Here is a 24,089-nt window from a genome sequence, read left to right on the forward strand (position 1 = left end):
AAAAGAAGACTGTTTGTTGACAATATCAGGCTGGGACACTAAACTTGGAAAACAATTAGCAGTGCATGTTCACAACAGAAGCTTAACTAAATGTAAGCAAAAACAGCCCCCTTACATATCACATATCACACAATGCAAACTTAGATATTTAGAATTATCAGTTGGGGCACAATGGAAGGGAAGAGTATTATTTGTAACCAAATAGTTTCTTAATAATATTTTTATTGCTTTTATTTTTCTCTTTTTTGTGGTACATCAATATAATTGCTTTTTCTTTTCTTTTTCCTTGTGACTATTTTTATTTATTTTCATAATAACAACAAATGGTTCAATTTAAGTAAATGTAATATAATATTGGGACAACCCCTCCTAACGTACCATATATTCTGATTAACTATCCAGAAAAAAAAAATCTTAGGGTCGCAGTGGACATATCAGTGAAGATGCTAACTCGGTATGCATCAACTGCAAAAAAGTTGAATTCTAACCTAGTAATTAAGGCTGTACAGTGCTTTGGACTTAAAGGCAAAAGGATGCTTTAGATTATATGGGGGCATGAACATGTCTGCAACTCCTAGGATCAAGCACATCTTTTCTTAGGATCTTGGTAAAAGGCATGGCTACTTTAAGGAATTGCAGACAGGTGCTGTATTCTTACTGCTGAACACTCAGAAGCACCTTTTCATCCTTCTAGTTGAAAGTGCTGCACAACCTTATGGGACAGAAAATACAACTGCCAATAATATTACACAAATCTACATTATGTATGCATTTGGAATACTTTGTAACATTCTGACTATCGCATCTGAAAAAGGATGCAACACACTTGGAAGATCATCGACAAGTAGAGATTTCAAACAACTCCCAACTTGCCCAGGCCAGGCTGTCCCAACAAGTTCAGTCTGAGAGCAGAACACAAGATGCTGAAATAAATTTCTAAGAACTCCAGAATTTCATCAGGTAACCTACAGGTAACTGTCACCATTATTGAAGTCAAAGCGCTTGAGTCTATCATTAGAAAGAAGCTGCACAAATTAAATCTACATAGGATGTGTGCCAGGAGGAAACATTGCTGTCCAGAAAAAACATCAGGGAAAGATTAAAGTTGTTCATAAACATTTAGGCAAGATCCAGGATTTCTGGAGCAATGTGCTCTGGACAGATGAGGCAAAGATAAGAAATATCTGGCCACAGTACTAGTACCATGTCTGGTGAAAAACAAAGACAGCATTTCACCAGACGAACCGGATACCAACTGTAAAGCATGGTGGTGGAAATGTTACGGTTTGGGGATGCTTTGCTGCATCAGCCTGGGCAGCTCACCATCACAGAATCTTCTAGGAATTCTTCATTGTACCAGAAAGTGCTTGAGGATAATGCGAGACCATCTGTCAGAAGATTGAAGTTCAACTGAAAGTTGGCCTTGTAACATGACAATGACTCTAAACACCCCAGTAAATCCACCAAGGAATGGCTGAAAAAAAGAAATGAAGGGTTCTGGAACGGCCAAGTCAAAGACCAGATCAAAATCCCATTGAGATACTGTGGACTGATTTGAAATGGGCTGTGAATGCAAAAATCTCTCAAACATCACACAACTGAAAAAATCTGTATGGAGGAATGGGAAATAAAATCCTCCTGGTCAATATCAGAAACTGGTAGACACTTATAAAAACACCTGTTGGAGGTTGTTACTGCCAAAAGGGGCAATACCAGGTATTAGAGCCAAGGGTGTATTTACTTTCTCCACAGAAGGAAATAGCGTATCTGGTTGTTGTTTTTTTTGTGGAATAAATGACTGCAAAGTCAATTTTTCATATTTTTTTGTTCAGTTATATCACCTTTATCTTTATACACTGTTTGAATGAAGATAAAATGTGCATATGTCCGTATACATTAAAAAAGAAAAAAAAACTTTACATGGTGAAAAAGTACTTACTTTTTCAATGACTCAATGAGATCACAGATTTTGCACTACTGATCCTGAAATAGCTACGCATGTTGATTCTACTATACATGTGGTAGGAGATGGAGATTCAAGGCATAGGCACTATTTACAAACATGGATTGGCAAACATTGCCATTTAAACTTTACATAAGTAATTTATATCGTGTGAAACACACAAACAACTCCTCTTAGGAGCAGACAAATATATTTGCAGAGATCCAGATCCTATAATTATTAATTAAAACATCTCCCAGACTATTTTTGTTACAGCTGCAACATTTTACATACAGAAAAGAAAATTATACAAAGAAAAAAAATTATATGCCTTTCTGTACAGGAAAAAAACCATCTTCCACCTAACTCATTTTCAGTTTCAACAGACAATGCAACGTACCATAAGCTGTGCAAGTTTTGTTTTAGGTCTATTTATGCCAACTAAAAAAGTTACATATTTTCATCTGCACCTTTAGTTGTAGTGTCTTTTCTAAGCTTTCAATCTTTCTTTCAGCTATTTTGAGCTTCCTTAGTTCTTCTGACTCTTTCAAAAAGTTCTTTGGGGACAGAGACCTTGAACGTTTCACAGGTGGTTCCTGGAGAATAAAACAAGGACATGGTTGAAGTGGTTGGAACACTGGATTATGAAAGACATGCAAAATTAAAGAACAAGTAATTTTGAATACTAATAATGAATTATATAAAAAAAAATCCTGCATGGTATACCAGAGAAATAACAAGCAGAATTACCACAGCGCTACCACTAAAGGTTTCTCTGTGACTCGTTAATGAGAATATTCATTTACATTTACATTGTTTCTTTCAGAATAATGATGTCCCATTAGGGAAGACTAAAGGGTTATAGTCTCAGAAATGCAAGAAACCTCATTACAAAGGAGGGGATAGAGGCTGATCTAATTGCTCTATAAGGGTCCAAGGTTACACTTGATAGGACAACCAGAAACAAGAGGGAAAGGGTTTTTTCCCTCTGAAATAGTTTAACACACTGTGAAGTTGAAGGAACAATATGCTTGAGGAATATAAATAAAACAGACAGTAGATCTTATACCATAATGACCATATGGTCATTAAATATAATATGCCTAACTAGAGACAAGAATATGTGTTTATATTATATGCAACTTCATATAGCAATCTGGAGAAAGGATGTGTGAAACTAGCACTTAAACTGGGCAACCTTCCTGTTTGTACTATGTCAAATATCCTTATGTAAAACAAATTAAATATACAGATTAGTCTTACTGAATTTCAATTACTGTGATTAGCATATTGAGCAACATCTTAATACTTAATATTAATCTTAAAGTTTTAATGATTTAATACCTTAACTGTGCAAAATATGAAGTGACTTTTTCTCCATATATTTTTTTACTTAATAAAAGAGAATTGAAATTCTTCCAAAAGTCATTGCAGTTGTTATTTTGAAAAAGAGAAAAGGGACTGGCAGAGTTTAGCTTTTAATTTTGAACAGAAAAAAGGCAGAAAGTACAGATTTCTGCCTATGACTGAGATTCAGTTTAAAAATACGCTTTCTTTGAAATGTTATTTCATGAGTTAAAAAGGGGGAAAGGTTAATTACCGTTTAACTATTAAAATACAAACACTACTTGTCAAAGTACATAGGAATAAAAGTTCCTAATATATATATTTAAAACAAAGTAGATCTGCCATATCATACCTGGATGGCACATTTCTGTGTTTGAGGGAAGAAAACAGACACAATTTAGGCAGGCTTGCTCAACAAAGCCCCCTCCAGATATGTTGGACCACAACTCCCATAATCCCCAAGCACCATGGAACATAAATGAACATATTTGGAAGACACTGGATTGAAGAATACTGATATAGGTATTAGATATAATTCCCTATAAATGTATCCTACGGTATGCAGGTTAAGGAGGTGGGAGTGAAGACAGGAATTTTTGATCAGAAAAATATTGAGAGAGAAAGAATAACATCTCCTCTTGCTCAACACAATTATTCAAATCCAATCTCCATATTCTCTGGTTATTTTTAATTTCCATTTCTAGGGCACATGGAAATTAAGAGGATCTGCAAATATTTAACCAACTGGAGCAAAAGATGGGATTATTTTTAATGGAAAGCAGTCCAAAAACATTCCATAAACTAGCAATACTGTTGTTATTATTTAGGGTGGGGAATTATGCTGAGACAGATGACATCTTTGGGGAGATGAGTTTCCTTTCCTAAAGATCAATCCCTCTTTACCTCCCACATAGTGTCAGCCCTTCAAGATAGTCCAGACAGAAAACCAAAACCATGAGTATTAAGACTACCCTTATTGTAAGGTTATAGTAACAGAATCATGCAGGTCTGAAAGCACTTCTCCCCTCCCCTGCCTTTACTTTCCAGAGAACTAGGGAGGGTCCCTTCTGAGACACTTTCTCTACTCCCGTTTCTTCTGCGGGCTGACATGTCACTTATTCGACTGTTGTCTGGCTGCAGCTCTTCCTCCTGTTTCCCAAGGTCATTCTCACAGCCCATTTGCACATAGAGGGAAAAGAGTAATTGCTCTTAGTCTTTACCTAGATATGAAGGAAAGGAGTATTTTTGTCCATATACCAAGGAAACAGGGACTAATTATTACTCAGAGTAATGAGCAGGGGGCAGTTTCAAGTTATGTTTTTTTCCTCACTGGTCTTCTGGTCCCACCCACTTCATTTCAAAAGCCGTGTGGCACAGTTATATAGAAAAACAGTGTCTGAGAAAGAGGAGATATAATATTTTGAATATTTAAAAGAACTAACTAGAATTCTGCACAAGGGCACTTTGTATGCCAACAATGTTATTACTTGTGCACATGAACAAAGGGACTACTTTCTTCTATGTACAGAAGACTGGACTGACCTTTTCCAGCGTTCTTCTGCATGAAGAGAAAGATGACAGGACTAGATAAAGCTTTGTGGGAACAAGAAAGTCACATCTGGGGCTCTACAGACTGGATCAGGAGTCCTGCTAGGTCACATTCAGCTCATAAGTTTCAGAGTTTCATTACTGATGGTTATAATAATAATTATTATTAATTATATTTGTATGTTTCCCAGTTCCCAAAGGCTCTACATTGCCTACATGAGCAACAGGAGTTCTATGATTATGCAATTACATTGCAGAACAATTTTTCCAAGCCAGTTTGCTTATAGCTTAATTCCCACACTGAAATATCAATTTATAAAAATGGCACCAACATACATGATATCTACCACAAATTTGATATTTCCAAATGCCCATATAAGAGGAGATAGATAGATCAGGTCTAAAATATGAACTATTTAGTAACCACTATTGTTTTAATTTTGTCTATATTGAAACTGAAATTTCAAGACTGCAGAGGTGCTTTTTCAAGTGATCTAACCTTACCCCAATTTTTTAGGGTCATTGCCTGCTTTTTCTCTTGTTTATTTGCTGCTCATGCCAATGATCCTGGGTGATTTACAAACATACAGATATACAATTCGAAATAATTTAAACATTCTATAATTAATGATGAAAATCATGGTTTAAAAATCTCTAAAATACCTGAGCAAAAACTGAAGTTTTAAGCCATTTCCTAAAGTGTAATAGATAGGCCTGTCTGACCTCTGTTGGCAGAAATTTATTCCATAGTATGGATCCCACAATGGAAAAGGCCGAATTTGCTGATGTTAGATTGGATGGGACCTGCACAACGTACCTCACTGTGGTCTTAAGAGTATGAGGTGAACTATACGGCAGTAGGTGGTCTTGGGCCTAAGCCTTGTCAAGTTTTATGCACCAAAGCAAGCACCTTAAATTTGACTCACAAAGCAAGTGGCAGTCAATGTAGCTGTTTCAGTGCAGAACAATATACTACTTCCCACAAATGGAGCATCTTTTTTATTTGAATGACATTTGGGTATCTGCAGGTCTCTGCAGATATTTTAATAGAATTTATTGTTGTTTTATTTGTGTTTTGATTAATGATGCAGTGAAACAAGGCATAAGCTTTCAAAGCAGAATAAAACAAAATTTCTAAGCATTAAAATAAATGTAAAATAGCTGCCTTTAGAATCTATAATTAATTCTAAAAGTTAAGTAACATTATTTGTATAAACTCCTATCTCAGCATTTCCATTAATTATGAACCTTTAAATCTCAAACTTGATTTCTTTAAATTAACCTCAATTTCATCTGTTTGGAAAGAACAGACATCCTCACAAACACTATCAAGTGATAAATATTCATCTAAGAATCCTACAAAGAATTGAACCTTTAAATAATTTCATTAAATTAAAAATCCTTTATCCAGTCTTTAATAAGGTAAAACTTCCTACTCCCAACAGTTATTTTAACAAGTCTTTGGCAGATAATAAAAACATTCTTCGATCAAGCTTCCAGAATTATAAGTAGCATTGACAGTTATTAAAACTGTTATTATCCGAGTCCCAGAACAAAACGTCAAACTTTGCCAACCTCATTTTGACACAAATACACAAGGCAATAAACGCTTTCCTACCTTGTATTTTTTCCCAGCCCTAGTACTGATGCAATCCAAGAATCTGCTGCAAAGACCATGATTTGCCAGCGAACGATTTGCTCTTTTCAATTTTTGTTGCAAAAGCTCTATTTCGGTCTTTTGAGATATTACAAGATATTTTAGCTCTATTAAAGAATATTGTTGGAATTCCTAGAAAATGGAAAGACAATACCTTAGAATATTGTAGATAAAATCAACATTTGGAGGAGTAGCACTTGCAATGACATCATGTTTACATTTTAATTAAGTAAGTTTGAATAATGAAAGTCAACTGTTTATACAAGAGAGGTAGGGGTGAGACTGAAATGGAAGAAATGAGATCCATACTAATATCTCTATATACTACATTCAAACACAGGACTATGGTCTTTTCTTTGTACTATACCCAGTAACATTTGGCCTCTGCTCACAATGATTTGGACGGTTGCCCCAGGCATTTAATTTATTTAATTTCATAGTCCTCCTTATTTCAAGATAATTAGCTGCATAACAATATGCTAATTATAAAAACCTTGATATACATTTGTTAAATCTTATCTTTCCCATCGCAGGGGTAGACAATCTGGTGCCCATAAACTACAATGTCTTGTGGGCATTTCCTTTTCTGCCTGCCAGGTTCTCTGCCCATGTTAATTTTTTAAAAGATGATCCTTTTATTCAAAACAACCACAAAAGAAGCTGGTGGGCTGCAGAACAATGCACCAGATCCCAGTACCATTTTTATTTCCAAGAATGCCCCTGGACATTACGTACATCCCATAGGCATTCTTACAAAATAAAGAGAATGGATGACTACAGCCCCACTCTGCTTCAAAAAGTGAAGAGAAAGAGCAAAGGGAAAATTATTTGGTAAAAGTCATTCAAATGGCTATAGAGGGTAGAAGGAAGCAACTCCACCAATATGTCATCTGCTAAATGGGTATACCATGCTGGCAATGGCCATATTGTGAATGAGAAAACTCCCATATAGCAACAATTTTGTGAGGGAGTCTATAATATGTTCAAAATCCCAAATCTGCTGAAAGAGATTGCCTTGTGGAGTCCTTGGTGCTCTCTGAGCTTTGTTGTTTTCTTGCAGATGTTTCATTGCCAGACTAGGCAACATCTGCAGTGCAAACAGGGAGAGGGCCTTGCTCTCTGTTTATATACAGTGGCTTGCCCTGCTTGTGTTGGTGGGGGTGTTGTTCTCTCCTTGGGAGTTCTTTGATTGGGCTGTTGTTTGCAGCTTGGTTGATTGACTGTGTTAATAGTTCTTTGATTAAGGTGTATTGTGCTGTTTGATTTTTCATCTGGTGTTAATCCTAGTGTTGATTTTTGCACATCTAGATGTTGATTGCTGGCGAGGAGGTGTACTGGTCTTTTGGCTTTTCTATTGTCTCTTTTGAGATTGCCTTGTTCTTGCCCTGTTCTAACTAGTTCTTTCTTTTCCTCTCCTATCCCTGGTATAAGCACTGTAAAAATGTTATAACACTTCTAGAATGCCACTTGGAAGAGATACTGAAAACACAATAAGCACTAAGCAAAATAACTTGCAACCCTATACACACTTAACTTAGAATAAGCTTTAATGATATAATGGAAGATATTCCTGAGTAAATATATATAATGTAATGTTACTGCTTTTTTCTGTTATTCTGAGTTGGTAAATAGATGGCATGATTATAAGATGTTCCCAAAAGTTTTTAAATAATGAAGAAACCTGTGGTGAAGACAGTCTACTGGATGCACATTACCTAGATTTTTGTAAATCAACATCACCAACATCTTGAAAAAACAACTACAAAGAAGTCTTTGCAGCACCAGAATATTAATATATTACATTCAAGATAACTTATCTAAAATACCATAAAAACTTATGTTACAAATTATAGCAATACTATGGATTATTTGATATCACCGAACATGAAATCTGTAGCATAGTAATTTATTATAAATATGCTTTTATACCACTTCATATCAACATCAATCAATAAACATGTAGATGGCCGGGAAGTGGATGCCTTGGATCTGTGGTGTTGGAGGAAAATTCTGAGAGTGCCTTGGACTGCAAGAAGATGAAACCAGTCCATACTCCAAGAAATAAAGCCAGACTGATCACTTGAGGGAATGATATTAAAGGCAAAACTGAAATACTTTGGCCACATAATGAGAAGACAGGACACCCTGGAGAAGATGCTGATGCTAGGGAGAGTGGAAGGCAAAAGGAAGAGGGGCCAACCAAGGGCAAGGTGGATGGATGATATTCTAGAGGTGACAGACTCATCCCTGGGGGAGCGGGGGGTGTTGACGACCAACAGGAAGCTCTGGCGTGGGCTGGTCCATGAAGTCACGAAGAGTCGGAAGCGACTGAATGAATAAACAACACAGACGGCGAGGAAACCCCCTCATTAACATGACCACTGCATTATGTACTAACTGCAATTTCCACACCAAGCACACAGTTGGTGCCTGTAATGGGCTGTGGGAATAACCTTGAGGAAGAGGAGGAAGACCCACAGCCAAGACAATGGTCAGATAAAAGAAATCTGAGTCCAAAGCAGAAATGTAATTTGAGAAAACATCTCAAGACTTGACTCTCCCTAGTTCTCTTTAGGATAAAGGCAGGGAGGGAGGAGGCACATTCAGACTTCCAAGATTGATGTCAGCCCTTCAAAGTAGTCAAGACAAGGAAACCAAAATTATTAATGCTAATACTGCTTTTATTATAGGGTTACAGTAACAGAATCTTGCAGACTATTGATGGCCAACTTAGAGCAATAACTTTGTTGGTGTGTAAACTACCCAGAACACTTGGCCTGACTTTTTAACCTATGACTTTCAGTTATAACAACTTATTCATATCAGCATTTCAGACCACCTATGGTTAAACTCATAGCTGCTGCCAAGTACTTTCCAGGCCTTCCTGTTCCAGATGGCTCCTGCCTTCTTCAGGAACTTCAACCTTTCTAAAGGATCAACTACATTGTCCCAACACAAGTGCTGACTGTAACTGTCAAGGAAGTGCTCCCTAAGCATGTTTGAGAAAATGAATGGCAAATTTATTGGTGGTTATTGTGGAGAAAATAGGAGGCAGGAGACTGGATATGAATGATACCCTGAGTTCTCCAAAAACAAGGTAAAGGTAAAGGTTTCCCTTGACGTAAAGTCCAGTCGTGTCCGACTCTAGGGGGCGGTGCTCATCTCCGTTTCAAAGCCTTGGAGCCGGCGTTGTCATAGACACTTCCGGGTCATGTGGCCAGCATGACTCACGGAACGCCGTTACCTTCCCGCCGAAGCGGTACCAATTAATCTACTCACATTTGCATGTTTTCGAACTGCTTGGTGTGCAGAAGCTGGGACGAGCAACGGGAGCTCACCCCGCCGCGCGGTTTCGAACCGCCGACCTTCCGATCGACAGCTCAGCGGTTTAACCCGCAGCGCCACCGCGTCCCTTTCCAAAAACAAAGGCAGGGTAAAAATCTAATAAATAAATAAACAAATGTAGCATTCATGCACCTATCTATTTGCAGAATCTCCATAAACTCAAGCTACCTGACTGGCTATACAACAGGTCTTCTGTACCTGCCACCCACCAGCAGTTCTGAGAGAGAGAGAAAAGTTTTGCTTGGGCAGAGAGAGGGAGATAATTGTACAAGCAATGACTTACCATATTGTGGTCTTTCCTTGCTGATACTTTCTGCCCTTGGCCCGGATAAAACCCTGGCAGAGGATTTGGGACTTAGATATTCAAATTGATAGAGCCTGTATGACCAATCTTTCCTCATTCACTCAACTTCTAATACTCAAATATGGTTAGAATTAGGCTGCATCTTCTTTGGGACACCACTGACTCAAATTCTGGCTTTTGAGGAACTTCTCTGGCCCCTCTCATCTTGCTAAACAGGTTTAGCTCTATGTAAGGATGCAAATTAATATTGACTTGGCAGATTGTGGCCTTTCCTTGCTGACACTTTTGGACCTTGGGACTGAGCTATTCAAAATGACAGAGCCAGCGTTTCCCAACTGTTCTACAATATAATAGCCTCTCAGCCTTGGACTATTCCTACATACTGTTTTTATAACCTACATGTTCCAACAGGAGACTTTTTTATTTTGGCATGAATTGGAGTGCTACCCATTAGGACAACAATCAAGTAACATTCCACATGAAAGCCACACTTGCCTGTGCTCATATATAGAAGCTGAGTGTGCATCACAAGTGTTATTAAAATGCCCGATGGTGATATAGCCCAGTTGCCAGTAATTTTAATTGCTCCTGTGATTATGAGATCAATTGCTCCTTCTGAGTTCGTTTCTCAGAAACCTCTAAGAAGGTTGCAAAATTCTTACCAATAGTCATCGCTTTTAGAAACCACCTGCTTCAGTTCTTTAATGAATTTTTTTATTTTATTCACTGAGGTTGTATGATTACATACAATCTCAGATGAACAACAGCACATGACACATTATACCATGTCGTTATTTATTTTACAAAAATAAAGCCAAAATGGAGAAGCCATGTGTGAACAACTAAGTACACCCTTACTGCTTCCATAGATATTAAGAGGCTAAGGAACAGCCAGGGGCTGCTAATCAAATGCCCTTGATTAATTGATCATCAGCAAGTGTGACCACCTCTATAAAAGCCACAGTTTTAGGAGTTTGCTGGTCTCGAGCATTCAGGTGTGTGTTAACACAATGCCAAAGAGTAAAGACATCAGCAGTGATCTTAGAGAAGCAGTTGTTGCTGCCCATCAACCTGGGAAGGGTTATAAGGCCATTTCCAAACAATTTAAAGTCCATCATTCTACAGTGAGGAAGATTATTCACAAGTGGAAAACATTCAGGACAGTTGCCAACCTTCCCAGGAGTGGACGTCCCAGCAAATTCACCCCAAGGTCAGACCGTACAATGCTCAGAGAAATTGCAAAAAATCCAAGAGTTACATCTCAGACTCTACAGGCCTCAGTTAGCATGTTAAATGTTAAAGTTCATGACAGTACAATTAGAAAAAGACTGACAAGTATGGTTTGTTTAGAAGGGTTGCCAGGAGAAAGCCTCTTCTCTCTAACAAGAACTGTGGCAGAATGGCTTCAGTTGCATCTGAGCACATCGCAAGGCTTTTGGAACAATGTCCTTTGGACAGATGAGACCAAAGTGGAGATGTTTGGCCATAATGCACAGCACCAAGTTTGGCGAAAACCAAACACAGCATATCAGCACAAAGATCTCATACCAACTGTCAAGCCTGGTGGCGGAGGGTTGATGATTTGGGCTTGTTTTGCAGCCACAGGATTTGGGCTTGTTTTGCAGCCACCTTGCAGTCATTGAGTCGACCATGAACTCCTCTGTATACTAAAGTATTCTAGAGTCAAATGTGAGGCCATCTGTCCAACAGCTAAAGCTTAGCCAAAATTGGGTAATGCAACAGGACAATGATCCCAAGCACACCAGCAAATCTACAACAGAATGGCTAAAAAAGAAAAGAATCAAGGTGTTGCAATGGACCAGTAAAAGTCCAGACTTCAAGCCGATCGAAATGCTACGGCGGGACCTTAACAGAGCTGTCCGTAAACAAATGCCCACAAACCTCAATGAACTGAAGCAATGTTGTGAAGAAGATTGGGCCAAAATTCCTCCACAGTGATGTGAAAGACTGATAAAGTCATACAGAAAAGGATTACTTCAAGTTATTGCTGCTAAATGTGGTTCTACAAGCTATTGAATCATAAGGTGTACTTAGTTTTTCACACATGGCTTCTCCATTTTGGCTTTATTTTTGTAAAATAAATAATGACACAGTGTAATGTGTTGTTGTTCATCTGAGGTTGTACTTACCTAATTTTAAGACCTGCTAAGGACCAGATGATTTTTATTATGTCCTGATATGTAAAACCATAGAACTCAAAGAGGGTGTACTTTCTTTTTCACACAACTATAAATATGTCTGAGCACAAGGCCACTGAGCTAATTGCCACATATCCATTAATTCAGAAAAATAACAGGAAAAAGGGTAGAAAGGCTTTAATCTCTTTGTTCTGAAAAAGGCAATTCATCTCTTTATATATGGCTTTATTCTTGACTGCAATAAAGTGTCTACCCTAGCCAAGTGTATCTGAAAGTCTTCTCCCATGTAAGGCAATAGCTGGATAACAGGTTAGGGGTCTGGAGAGTTGAGATTTACTGCTATGTCTTGGTGTGAAATCTGACAAGTAGGAGGTACCATGTAACCCTGCAAATATTGACAAATTAAGCAAGGCTGGAAAGACCAACTGACAAATGTAAAGTATTGCACATGGTTTCATAAATCTGGAGCACAGCAGAAAGATTTGGGAGACTACAGACACTAACTGCCTTTCAGACAGTAATTATTCTACTGCCTCTATTAATTGCTTCTGTATTATTGTTATACACAGTCACAATCTAGAGCTTACATGCTAGGAAACTCTACAGTGTTTGGGCTTCTTCCTTCCCCTTTCTGCCATTAAATCTACGTTAAGTCTTCAGTTCTTTTGTGTATGGCAATCTTCTAACCCTCCTAAACTCCACTGAAACAAACTTGCAACAGTAATCTAAGAAAAACTTAAGCACTGCTGACTGAATTATCTGAATGAGTGTTCAGAAGGCTCTCAAATCCTTTCTGCTGAAACATTAAATACTTCATAGTGCAAGGAAGTAACTTCCCATTTAAAGTAAATTTTTCTCACTCTTTCCATATGCAGCAAATTAAAATCTAACTAGTGCATGCTAAAGCAATATAATAGCCAGCTTTGTTTAAGAAGTTAGATTGGACAACCTTAACATTTCTTCCAGTGTACTACTTGTAACATTGTACAAAATTGTAGCATACAGTACTAGCTTGAAAAGACAGCTGGTTTCTTTTCAAAATGTCCCATTTGTTCTTCTATTTATTATTTCCTAACATGTAGAGCTTTATTAACCAGACACATTGAAATGTGTACAACTACTCCTGTAGAAATTAAATCTTGTACAATATTGGGGTAAATCAGAAACAATTCTTGTTATGTATTATCACCTCTATACATTAGAAATTCAAGCATACTGAAACAAATTCACGAAAGTGTGGTTTTCAATCTGCTAACTATGCATTCCATAATGGCCTGTAATTATTAAAAACTGACAAGAGCGCTACACCACCTGTGTTTACGTGAAGCCAGGTAATGAAAAAAACAACAACGCTGTCATCACCTTTCAATTCCTGATTGCATTATCAAAACTGTAGCTGAGTTTGGCATCTGGGTGTGACCTTGTTAACTGCTAGGGTAATTAAATTTATTCTTTTGGGAAAAGGGATGATAAATTATTAGCAAGAAGATTTTGTTCACATTTTATTAAATTGGCCTGTCAAAGGGTTGGCCAAATTATCAAGGGCCTCATTTATTGGAGGCCAGCCATATTGCCACATCTGTTACAATTATTTATAATTTCAGCAGTTGAAAACCAACTGAGTTAGGCATCCGCCATGTAAAGTAATTTACAAATTATCTGATGAGGGTTTTCGCTACCCCCTCATTTCTCGCCAGCAGAAAGCCGCACTGTAATTACAGAACACGATTAGGTTCTTTAGGGAACTTATCTTGCACTGATAGCCCGAGTAAGATGCCGCAAGAACATATGGAGGAACTTGTGCTGCTGCTCCCTGAAGCTCGTGACCCGCCTGCCGCTGAGCCCTTGAGTTGCATTTGAATGAGAGTGCCATGGCTAATGTTCTACACATGCACCATTTATGCCACAAAACAAATCGGATCACTGTTAATTATGAAGCAGCTATAATCAGGCCTTCACATCTGTGTAATGTGAAGCGCAGTAGGCTGTATTCCAATAACGCAGGACTACCTTTGGGTCGCAAATTGTGAGCCATATTGCCTCAGTAGTAGTTACTGCATTCAAAGCAACTCCTTTGATAAAAGCCATCGCAGGCATATTTTTATCCAGAGATGTTTTTTAACACAAGCTTCTCTTTATCGGCTATTGACCAGAACAGCTAAAGCATATGGCACAAGTTCATTAATGAACAGGAGCACACAGCACTCTAATTTAATGAAACCACTTGAGCCATAAAAATCAGATCTACTTAATTCTCCCCCCACCCTTCTTTTTCCTTCATCTTCTGCATCTATTCAAAACTCATAACATGATATCACCAGTGATCTTATAAAGACATGGATTATATGTCCTTATCTTTGTAAAGGCAATTCTTAAGAGAAGCATAATTTGGACAAAGTGACAAAAAATTAAGATTTCAAAAAAAAAAAATCAATTTTCCACAAAATTATACATACATTTGTAAACATACATATATGAATTATTAGAACATATAATTTGTATTTTAAAGATTACATGTTAGCAGCTGCCTTCTAACAACAAAACTGCTATTTATTCAGTGAAAAATCTTCCTGTGAAAAGCAGCTAAACAAGCTGTACCCAGATGGCAAAGCAGCTACAGTTTAATTAAGCCACTAAAAGCCGTTCCGTTTTCAGTAAGGGTAATGTAATTTTGAATAATTGTAGGGGAAAAATTACTAAAACGTTCCTAAGTTTTATTATAGTAGCATGAATACTGCCAGTATTGAGTAGTTAAAGTTGAGTTGCTGTTCCTATTATAAAGCCTGTACTTTTCTTTCTCCTTTTTTGTGTTTGCCTTTGCTTGGAGGAAATAGATACTTAATTTCCTAGTTTTCTAAGTGAATAAATTCAGTGAAAAGTTTTTGAATAGAAACTTCAGCACCATACTTTGTATCTGATTTGGAAACTGGACTTCTTTCTGGATAGCAAATTAGACTAAACAGGAAGATTTTTTAGCAACCTAATTTACTCAGATCATGAGTCTGAACTGCCTCTTTGGGTACTGTTTCTTATCCTGTATCTTTACATCATAATATTTGTTTGGACACTACACTAATACATCCCATATATATTTTCAAACAAGTCTCCCTCCCTTCCTTCATTTTAAAGAATATTTGGGTTTGTTCTTTCCTTTACAAAGCAGCTTGAAAATCTTAAAATTGCTTATAAAATTTAAAAACACTAACATAAAAATGATTTTAGTACACCCCAATACATCTAACATATTAATGTTTCAAAGGAAAAAAAAATCAGAATTTTGCTGATTTACTGTCAGTATTATGTATTGAAAATATATATCCTGGCAGCAAATGTAACAAGGTGTTGAAGGTTGGGGTTACCTGTCACAATTAAATACCAATGATTAAAAGTGCTCACAAACCAAAAGCTTCTTGAAAGTGCAGTCATATTCCTTTCAAACAAATGCTGCTAATTGTGACATCAACAAAGGAATGTGCTAAAGGCAGTAACATATTACACTAATAAACCACTACCACTTAACATCTCTCATACTTAGCCCCCAAAATTGCCAGTTATTGCTTATAACCTGCTTCACTCATTCTCTAATTTTCACTGAAAATAATCTGCACTGGTCAAACTGGGCTCTGGCAGAAGATGTTGTTTTATTTATTTATATCATCTAGAAATCACCCAGTTAAAACAATCAAAAGCAAGCATGATATGAATGCACAAGGTTGGTATTTACTTGGGAAAAGACTGGGAATATTTTTGGATTTGTCTACAAGTTGGTTGAATCAGTCAATACTTAGTTATATTAATTTTGCCTGTGTTCAGACATAAACCCATTTCATCTAACTTCTGAATCAATACAAAGTTTATTTTTAAAAGACATATGAAAATTATTTTTCTGAACTATTTCCCATCATATGCAGTTTTGTATGCAAGTTTTGAGTTAAAACTCCACTGTAAATTTGGCAAAGACTACCATTTGAGGATTGTAATTATTTTTCCATATTATCTGCAAAGTAAAAATTAGATCAGTTCACTCTGAAATTCGCAACCAATGAAATTCCTATCTGCAAGAGAAACTCTAAGGCTTCTTTTATTTGTATAGAGCTCTCAAAAACGTAACCAGTAAAAATTCAAATGCAATCGACAAATATACAAACAATGGGTAGCCTATGGTTTTACTCTGTAAGTAGAAAAAGCTTTTAGTTGACCCTTTTATAAATCTGTCTACTTTTAATTGGTGGAAATCAATAAAAGGCACATATTATTTTTAAACTGTTTGTTCAGATTAAAGCAGTAGCAACAGTTCCTTTTTTGTTGGTTGGTTTGTTTTGTTTATTTGAGTCAGTTTTGACTCCTGGCAATTGCCTGGACAAGTCCCTGCAGTTCTCTTGGCAACATTTTTGGAATTGGTTTGCCATTGCCTGCTTCCTAGGGCTGAGAAAAAGTGACCGGCCCAAGGTCACCCAACTAGCTTTGCATCTACGGTAGGACTAGAATTCACAGGTCTCCTAGTTTTAGCCCAGTGCCTTTAACCTCTACACCAAATTGGATCTTGCATATTTCCTTAGGCAAAGCTGAATGAAAAAAAAATTAAAAACACACTGTGCTGCTTTCTAAAGATTGAAATATACCCTCATATTTCTTTGGCTAAGAACTTACATAATGCCTGCCCTCCCCCACTTTTATTTTAGTAGCATACAAAATATTTTAAGTTCAAAACAGTTGTTCGAGGCTCAACAAAGGGTCTGCTGACCTCAGCAGAAATGTTCCGATAACAAAACAGCCCAAAGAACATATCAGGGCCATTTTGAAATCAAACATTTTTGGGATATTGAACAACATCAGCATATTCTTATGGTATCAGAATAATTTGTTTCAAGTTTGACATGGTTCAAAATGTTTTGCACATCTCTACCACATGTAGTTTCTATATTTCACTTATATCATTCTAACATAGTACCCATAGTCTTAACTTCAGACTAGCCCACATAAACTTATCTTCCACTAGAGCAATGGAATTTAGCTTTAGTAGATTGTTCAATTGTTTTAATAGAAAGTATGTTCATTTAATTCAGTCTGGAGCCAACCTATTCTTCAATAATAAATACCGGGAAGGTACGATCTGCTGAAGAACTCCAGTATATGTCCACTGCATATTTGGAGATATCAACCTTTTGAATTTTGTATTTATTTGTATGTACTGGGTTGAATGTTGTATGTATTATGTGAATATCTGGACATACTGTGAAGCAGGAAGCAAACTTCCATGTAAATTATGAAGTAACTGTGAAACTATATTACATGTAACATGCAAATATTACAGCTGTCTCAATTATTTCTTTCCTTTTGAAAATATTTCCAAAAACATTTCCCTAAGGAAATATGTGAATAATGTTTATCCCATGTTTTCTGAGTAAATGACCATGTATTCTGGTGAACTGAGTATAATCATATTCAATTATTTAATTGAAAAAATTGAAAATAAATTTACTGGTTCTTGGTTACTGTGATAAGCCCACTTTTAGCCATTCCATCTTGCTGGCTCTTCACATATCCACCCAGACCCAAGCAGTTTGTACTCACTTTGCTGCTAAGGAGCTGAAAGCATATGTCAGTCTAGATTCTCATAGAAAAATGCTGGCACTTAAACATCAACTCTGGGAAGCAGAAGAGTGGAAATGGAGGTGATGGCTGGTAGCTATCATAGAGGTATACAGCAACTGGCTTTTGAAGGTGTTGGCTTTGGAGAAAATCAATATGGACCAGTAAAATTGAATTGGATTAATGGGCAGGTAAAAAGATTGCCAAAAATAGTTCTCTGGGTACTTCCTGAAGAAAAGTGCTAAAGAGAAGGGGATACTGGAAGAACCTTTCTACTCAATGTAGAAGGCTGGTACTGCAGCTGAAAATGATGGAAGAGAAGATTAAACGCTTGCCTACCAAAGAAAAGACAGTAGACAACAAGTTGCCAGGCTGACTGATGGAGAGATGCTGGCCAGTATAACATTAATTCTGGATACGCATAGGTTTAGTATTTAGCAACCTAGAGGGGCATATATATGCAAGGTGCATGAATATGTTAAGTTCTTTTCATAACTTGCTAAAGTATGCTTATTTAAGTGCAGAGGAAAAATGCTTATTTTTGGAACTTTTATAGTAGGCCAGAAGGAGGGGAAAACCTGTCTGCAAAAGAATACAGTTAATGAGGCTTGAGGCTTGGAAAATGAAAAACTGTTCTTGTACAGCTTAGCAAAAACTGCTTTTTAAATTAACTAAAATAAGAGAAAAAAATGGAATGCTAGTTCAGACTCTCTTTCAAATCCTTTGAACCCTTAAACACATTTGGTGATAATAGTTACAGATAATAACCAGTAATAAGTATAACAATAACCATAATAAGAAAATAACCACGAAGAAATCTTAAGTCAGTTAAATGAATAGATTTTAAACAATAATTTAATAATTCCCATATGATTAAACGAGTGTTTTGGAGATGGGGAAATATATTCGGGCTATTAAAGTGTTTTATTTTTTTAAGGTCAGGATGGCATCTTGCTACTGCTGCTACTTCTGCCAAAACACCCTGTAGGAATAGCAGGAGTCTTAACCACTGAAGATGGTGTCCTGTAAGAGGACCATTACCAAATATATATTGGGAGACAGAATATATATTGTCCTTGCTCAGAGTCTAGAAAACTGATGACAGCTTTTATTAAAAAAAAACAGACAATGTGAACAATCTAAGGTACGTTTCTTGGATACATTTCTTCCTAAAAAATAATGTCGCTGCTCCAGTGGCTATAACGGTGACTGTTGCTGATCTTTTATATATGCTTCAATTATTATTTTTTTAAAATCTTGCTTCCCAATTATCCTGGAGCATTTTTAATAGATCAAAGTATGTTTAATCAAACAATTGGTTGGATATTTTTTTATTTTTTGAATTAAAGTTTGTCTTCCATCTGAAACTAAAATTTTCTGGCAACTAAAAGTAATTAAATTACGAAAGGAAATACCAGTTTGTTTCATTTTTAATTAATGTTACAGGAAAGCCAGGTTTTGCATTATTGTTATAGCAATACATAGGAGTTTCTATAAGTTATTGCTTTGGTTGGTCTATTCATTTTAAACACTTCTCTAAAAACTTAAGCTTTCTCTTACCTTTTCTCTTGGTTCTAGATAAGTCTTGCAGGGTAATGAAGATGCAGAACTGAGGGCCTCATGAAGTTGCTTTTCCAGTTGACTGATACGTTGTTCTTTTTCAAGTAACTGATCCCGGAGAGGAATTTGACACTGCCGGAGCTGAATTTCACTTGCTTTGAGTTTTTCAAAACATATAGTCAATTCATTATAAAGCTAATTAAAACAAATAGATAACATTTCAAGAAAATGTATTATTATAAACAAGATACATACTTAATTATATATTGACTGTTACAGTATGAAACTCATCCATAAAATCATACAGTTACTAACATCAAATGGACAAACGTGGTCAAAGGTCACATGTAGGATTTTTGTTTTTCTTCCAGACTCTGAGGGCCAGAAAGAATGTAACTGGAGACATGTTGAAACTTATTATTCTTAGCCTTTCTTTTGGTTTTCCTGAAACTGGAAATCTAAATTGCATGTAACTTGTTTAAGCAAAAACAAAAAAAAAATACCTTTAATTCACCTTCCAGTTTGAATGTCTTTGCAGAGCAAGTTTTTATCCTCTAAATAACTGAAAGCAGCTAACAAACTTCAAATCCACTAACAATAACCACAAAATATAGTATTTGAAGACAACCGTCTCCCTTGCATTAATTTTATGAACTAGATACAGCAAATAGAACCAAGCCTATCAGCATGCATGTACTATGAAATATGGACCCTGAGAGCAAGATCTGTTACTAGGCACTTCAGGCCACATGGCAGATATATACTAAACTAAATGTATTAGAATACTGTTTTAACATTTAGGCTTGTTGAGAGAAGCCATAGCTTAAATAAACGTGTAATTTTGCTGACAATTCTACATAGTTCCATTCTTAGACATAATTAAATGGGACGTAGTTCAGTGGAATAGGTTTGCAGAATTAGAAAATAGAATACTTTCTCAACAGAATGAATGGAAAATGGATGTAAGGAAAGATGTTGGGGAACTTGCCGGAAACAAAATGAAAAGAACTGTGCACAGTTATGCTAATGGGAAGCATGAAAAAGAATGGTGGGTGGAATAATGAAGCAAAAGAATTGGCAAATAAGTAGAACAAGCAAATGAATGTGTGTATTTTGGTAGAATGTTTACTAAAGATAAGAAAATGGATAGAGAAATTTTAAGACATGTAAACATTTGTAGAAAGTCAGTAGCTGGTAGGTGGCCTATTGTGAGAAATGAGAATTTGTTGAAAGAGGCAAAAGTTTCTATATTTCTTGCCCACTATTAAATGGAAGTCAGAGTGGAATGTTTCAGGAAAAACTTACAGATTAAAAACAATGAGAATCAGGGGCTTCAGAAGTGCATGGGGTAGACAAAGGGGAGATAGGATCAAGAATGAATGGATGAGAATGAATAAAGATTGAATACAACAATGAACAAGTGGGAAACAAATATACTGAGGTGGCTTGGTCATATACAGAAAATGAATTAGGACAGAATTACAAAACAAATATATATAAAAAGCATGAATATATTGAGTGGAAAGGTAGGACTGAGAAAGTCTTGGTTAGATGATGTTGATGAGATCGGGGAAAAAACAAATGGTGAGAAGTTTAAAGAATAAAAGGCAGTCTATGTATGTGGTGAAAGTAAATTTGGTTTGCTAAAAGAGAAATATACAGAAATGTATAACTAGTGTAGTATATTTGGTATAAAGTAATTACAGCTATGTTACTATTTTTTTCCTCCTCCTCCTCTTCTTTTTCTCCTGTTATGCCTTTCATTTCTTTAGCTTATTATTTCTTAGTCCTTCTCTGCATTCTGAATGTCACTTACTCTAAACAGAAATAAAGTGATGGATAGATATGTATGTTGAATATTTTAAAATATGGAAACAATCCATTCAAAATTATGTATAATACTTTTGCTATTGTTTTAAAACATTTTGCATTTAAATGTGTAATATAAATGCTAAGTATGAATAATAGTTTGCCACCTAGATCAGCTGCTGGTTGGGAATTCTGGGAGTTGGGTGTAACACATCGGAGGGGTATCATGTATGAGAAGAGTGACCTAGCCTTTAATATTGGACAGCCCACGAATAGATTAATCATGAGATTTGATTAATTTTGTGATGTTTGTAAAGCTCATCTACATATAGCTGCAATAGATATGTTGTTGGAAATCTCAAATACATTTGGAAATCATATCAATAATCTCCAAAATAGTTTATACAGCTTATCAGTTCAATACTAATATCTAGTTGGAGTCCATACAACACAACTTCTCCCTTACTCAAAACAAAAATTTTACATTAAAATAAACTCTTTGACATCTATTTTATTTTGTATTTATAGAACTTCTACCATAAAAAGAAGTATTTTCTAAAAATATATACCAACTATTTTACTAGTCCCAAGCAGACAAAGTGCTCCTGTACTATGTTCATTTTAATGAGACTCAATAGATTTGTCCTCACCTAAGACTCAAGGTAGTAAGTCTTAAATCAATACTAAGGATAATAAGACAAGGAGAGTTTTTCAGTCTCTAGACTATCTTACCAGAGTACTCAGAAATTTACAGTTTAGAAGTTTTATTTTAAAACACAGGAATTCCTTTCACTGAGGTCCTGGCTGTCTAGATACTTATTCATCAGTATGATCAAAAATTTCATAAAAGAAAGCTATCTTGATGGACTAGAAATAAATATGTTTTCAAGCCCCCCCTAAACTAGAATTCTAGAACAAAACAACACTCTGTTATCAGAAGGAAAACATTCAGGCAATATAATAACATATGTGCAGTCTTATTTACTTCTGTGTAATTTATCACAGAATTGAGACAAAATGCCTAATCAAAACATACCACTTTCGTTAGCAGGCTATTTTGTCTTTCAGAGATGCTTAGGTTTTTTTTACTACATTATTTTATTTAATTGTTTCTTCAAATTGTATTTCAGGGTTCCAAACTATTTCAGAAAATATATTAAGGCTACAGTCATGTATATACTTAGATAGCAGCTAACCCATTGAACATAGTTTCCCATTTATGCAACATACAATTTCCATTCTTTCAATTTTAAAATGACACTTGCTAGATTTCTTCAAATTACAGCACAAGTGCATTAAGCAGACCCCTCTCAAACAGTGTTATATAACAGAGTTGAATGGTATAGTTAAGTTAAAATTAGTCACTTTAGTTTTGTAGTAGACAGTAGGAAAAATGGTTGAAATCTCATTGTGTTAAAGAACACTATTCAGGATAAAGGCATAATAGTCATAATATCATACTGCACTCCACCAAATCTTACTTGAAGAAATACCAGGTATGTCATAAAGACAAACTAAACTTGTACAATACAATGGCACTGTGCTATGTTTCATACCTGAAAAAAGTAACACTGCCCTAAGTAGGCTGTTTCTCAGCTTCAAACAAACAGAAACACCTGGAATAGTATTGTTGCAATGATTCCATGGACGAGAAACTACTGGATGTCCTGCCAATGAGCTGCTGACCTATATACCGCTACTGCTTGCTCATGGCTGAGAGTGCATTTGCGTGTATGATAAAAATTTAGATTCTTTAGATGTAGAAGAAAATACATTTTTCATAAAGAGGAAAGTGGCATACTTTCTGGTATGATATTGTTTCAGCTGTGTGAGCATCTTCCTGAGTTCTCAGTACTTTCTGTGTATCTGTATTGAGAGCCTGAAGCTGCTGGATCAGCTCTGCCTGCTGCGCTGCATGTTCAGTGTTTTGTTTGTAGAGATTCTGCAGCTCCTGCAATTCCTTCCTGTGCAAAGCAAGCAGGAAACAACAAATCTGAGCAAAAGAAATAGCACGGTCATCTCAGATAGTCTTGTTAACTATTTTAAATAGTTAAAAATTTCCACTGCCATCTACTATTCTCTCAACTTTCTAAAAACACTAACGATCTTAATCATAATTACATCAATTAGTTAATAAATGCACTAAAATGCTTCTTTTGCATGGGCCCCTGTGAAGTTGCATTACAATAAACATATATGTCATTTTAAATATATACAAGTTAAAATTATACATCTTGGACTTTGTGTTTAAAGGTTAATGTTACAATGTTATAATTAATTGTACTATACTATTGTTTAAATAGTTGTTTTGTTCTAGTTTTATATTGAACATGACAAATAAAACTATTACTACTGTACTATAATAATTTTCATTTAATTTTGGCATGCCTAACAAGTTCTTAGTGGTATGGGGATACCAAGTCATCTTGTCTGCCTCCTGAAGAATCTGTATAACAACCAAGTAGCAACAGTAAGAACAGACCATGAAACAACGGACTGGTTTAAGATTGGGAAAGGAGTGCGGCAGGGCTGTATACTCTCACCCTACCTATTCAACTTGTACGCAGAACACATCATGCGACATGCTGGGCTTGAGGAATCCAAGGCTGGAGTTAAAATCTCTGGAAGAAACATTAATCATCTCAGATATGCAGATGATACCACTTTGATGGCTGAAAGCGAAGAGGAACTGAGGAGTCTTATGAGGAAGGTGAAAGGAGAAAGTGCAAAAGCTGGGTTGCAGCTAAACCTCAAAAAAACCAAGATTATGGCAACCAGCTTGATTGATAACTGGCAAATAGAGGGAGAAAATGTAGAAGCAGTGAA

At 36.1% G+C, this 24,089-nt stretch overlaps 1 protein-coding gene across 2 annotated transcripts in view; it reads right to left on the reverse strand.

Moving 5' to 3' along the window:
* CNTLN (centlein) overlaps window positions 1–24,089 on the reverse strand; it is a 230,503-nt gene that overhangs the window by 118,173 nt on the left and 88,241 nt on the right. For both annotated transcript variants that reach the window (XR_010067314.1, XM_063295032.1), the window contains exons 7-10: window positions 23,065–23,227; window positions 19,455–19,649; window positions 6,456–6,626; window positions 2,413–2,538 (exon numbers count right to left, since the gene is read on the reverse strand). Coding sequence is in view for 1 of the 2 variants with exons in the window: in XM_063295032.1 (XP_063151102.1) it covers window positions 2,413–2,538; window positions 6,456–6,626; window positions 19,455–19,649; window positions 23,065–23,227 (655 nt within the window). In the remaining variant the exon portion in view is untranslated. The remainder of the gene's footprint in view (window positions 1–2,412; window positions 2,539–6,455; window positions 6,627–19,454; window positions 19,650–23,064; window positions 23,228–24,089) is intronic.

The sequence above is a fragment of the Candoia aspera genome, chromosome 2 (genome assembly GCF_035149785.1).
Source record: "Candoia aspera isolate rCanAsp1 chromosome 2, rCanAsp1.hap2, whole genome shotgun sequence".
In the NCBI taxonomy this organism is placed as follows: Eukaryota; Metazoa; Chordata; class Lepidosauria; order Squamata; family Boidae; genus Candoia; species Candoia aspera.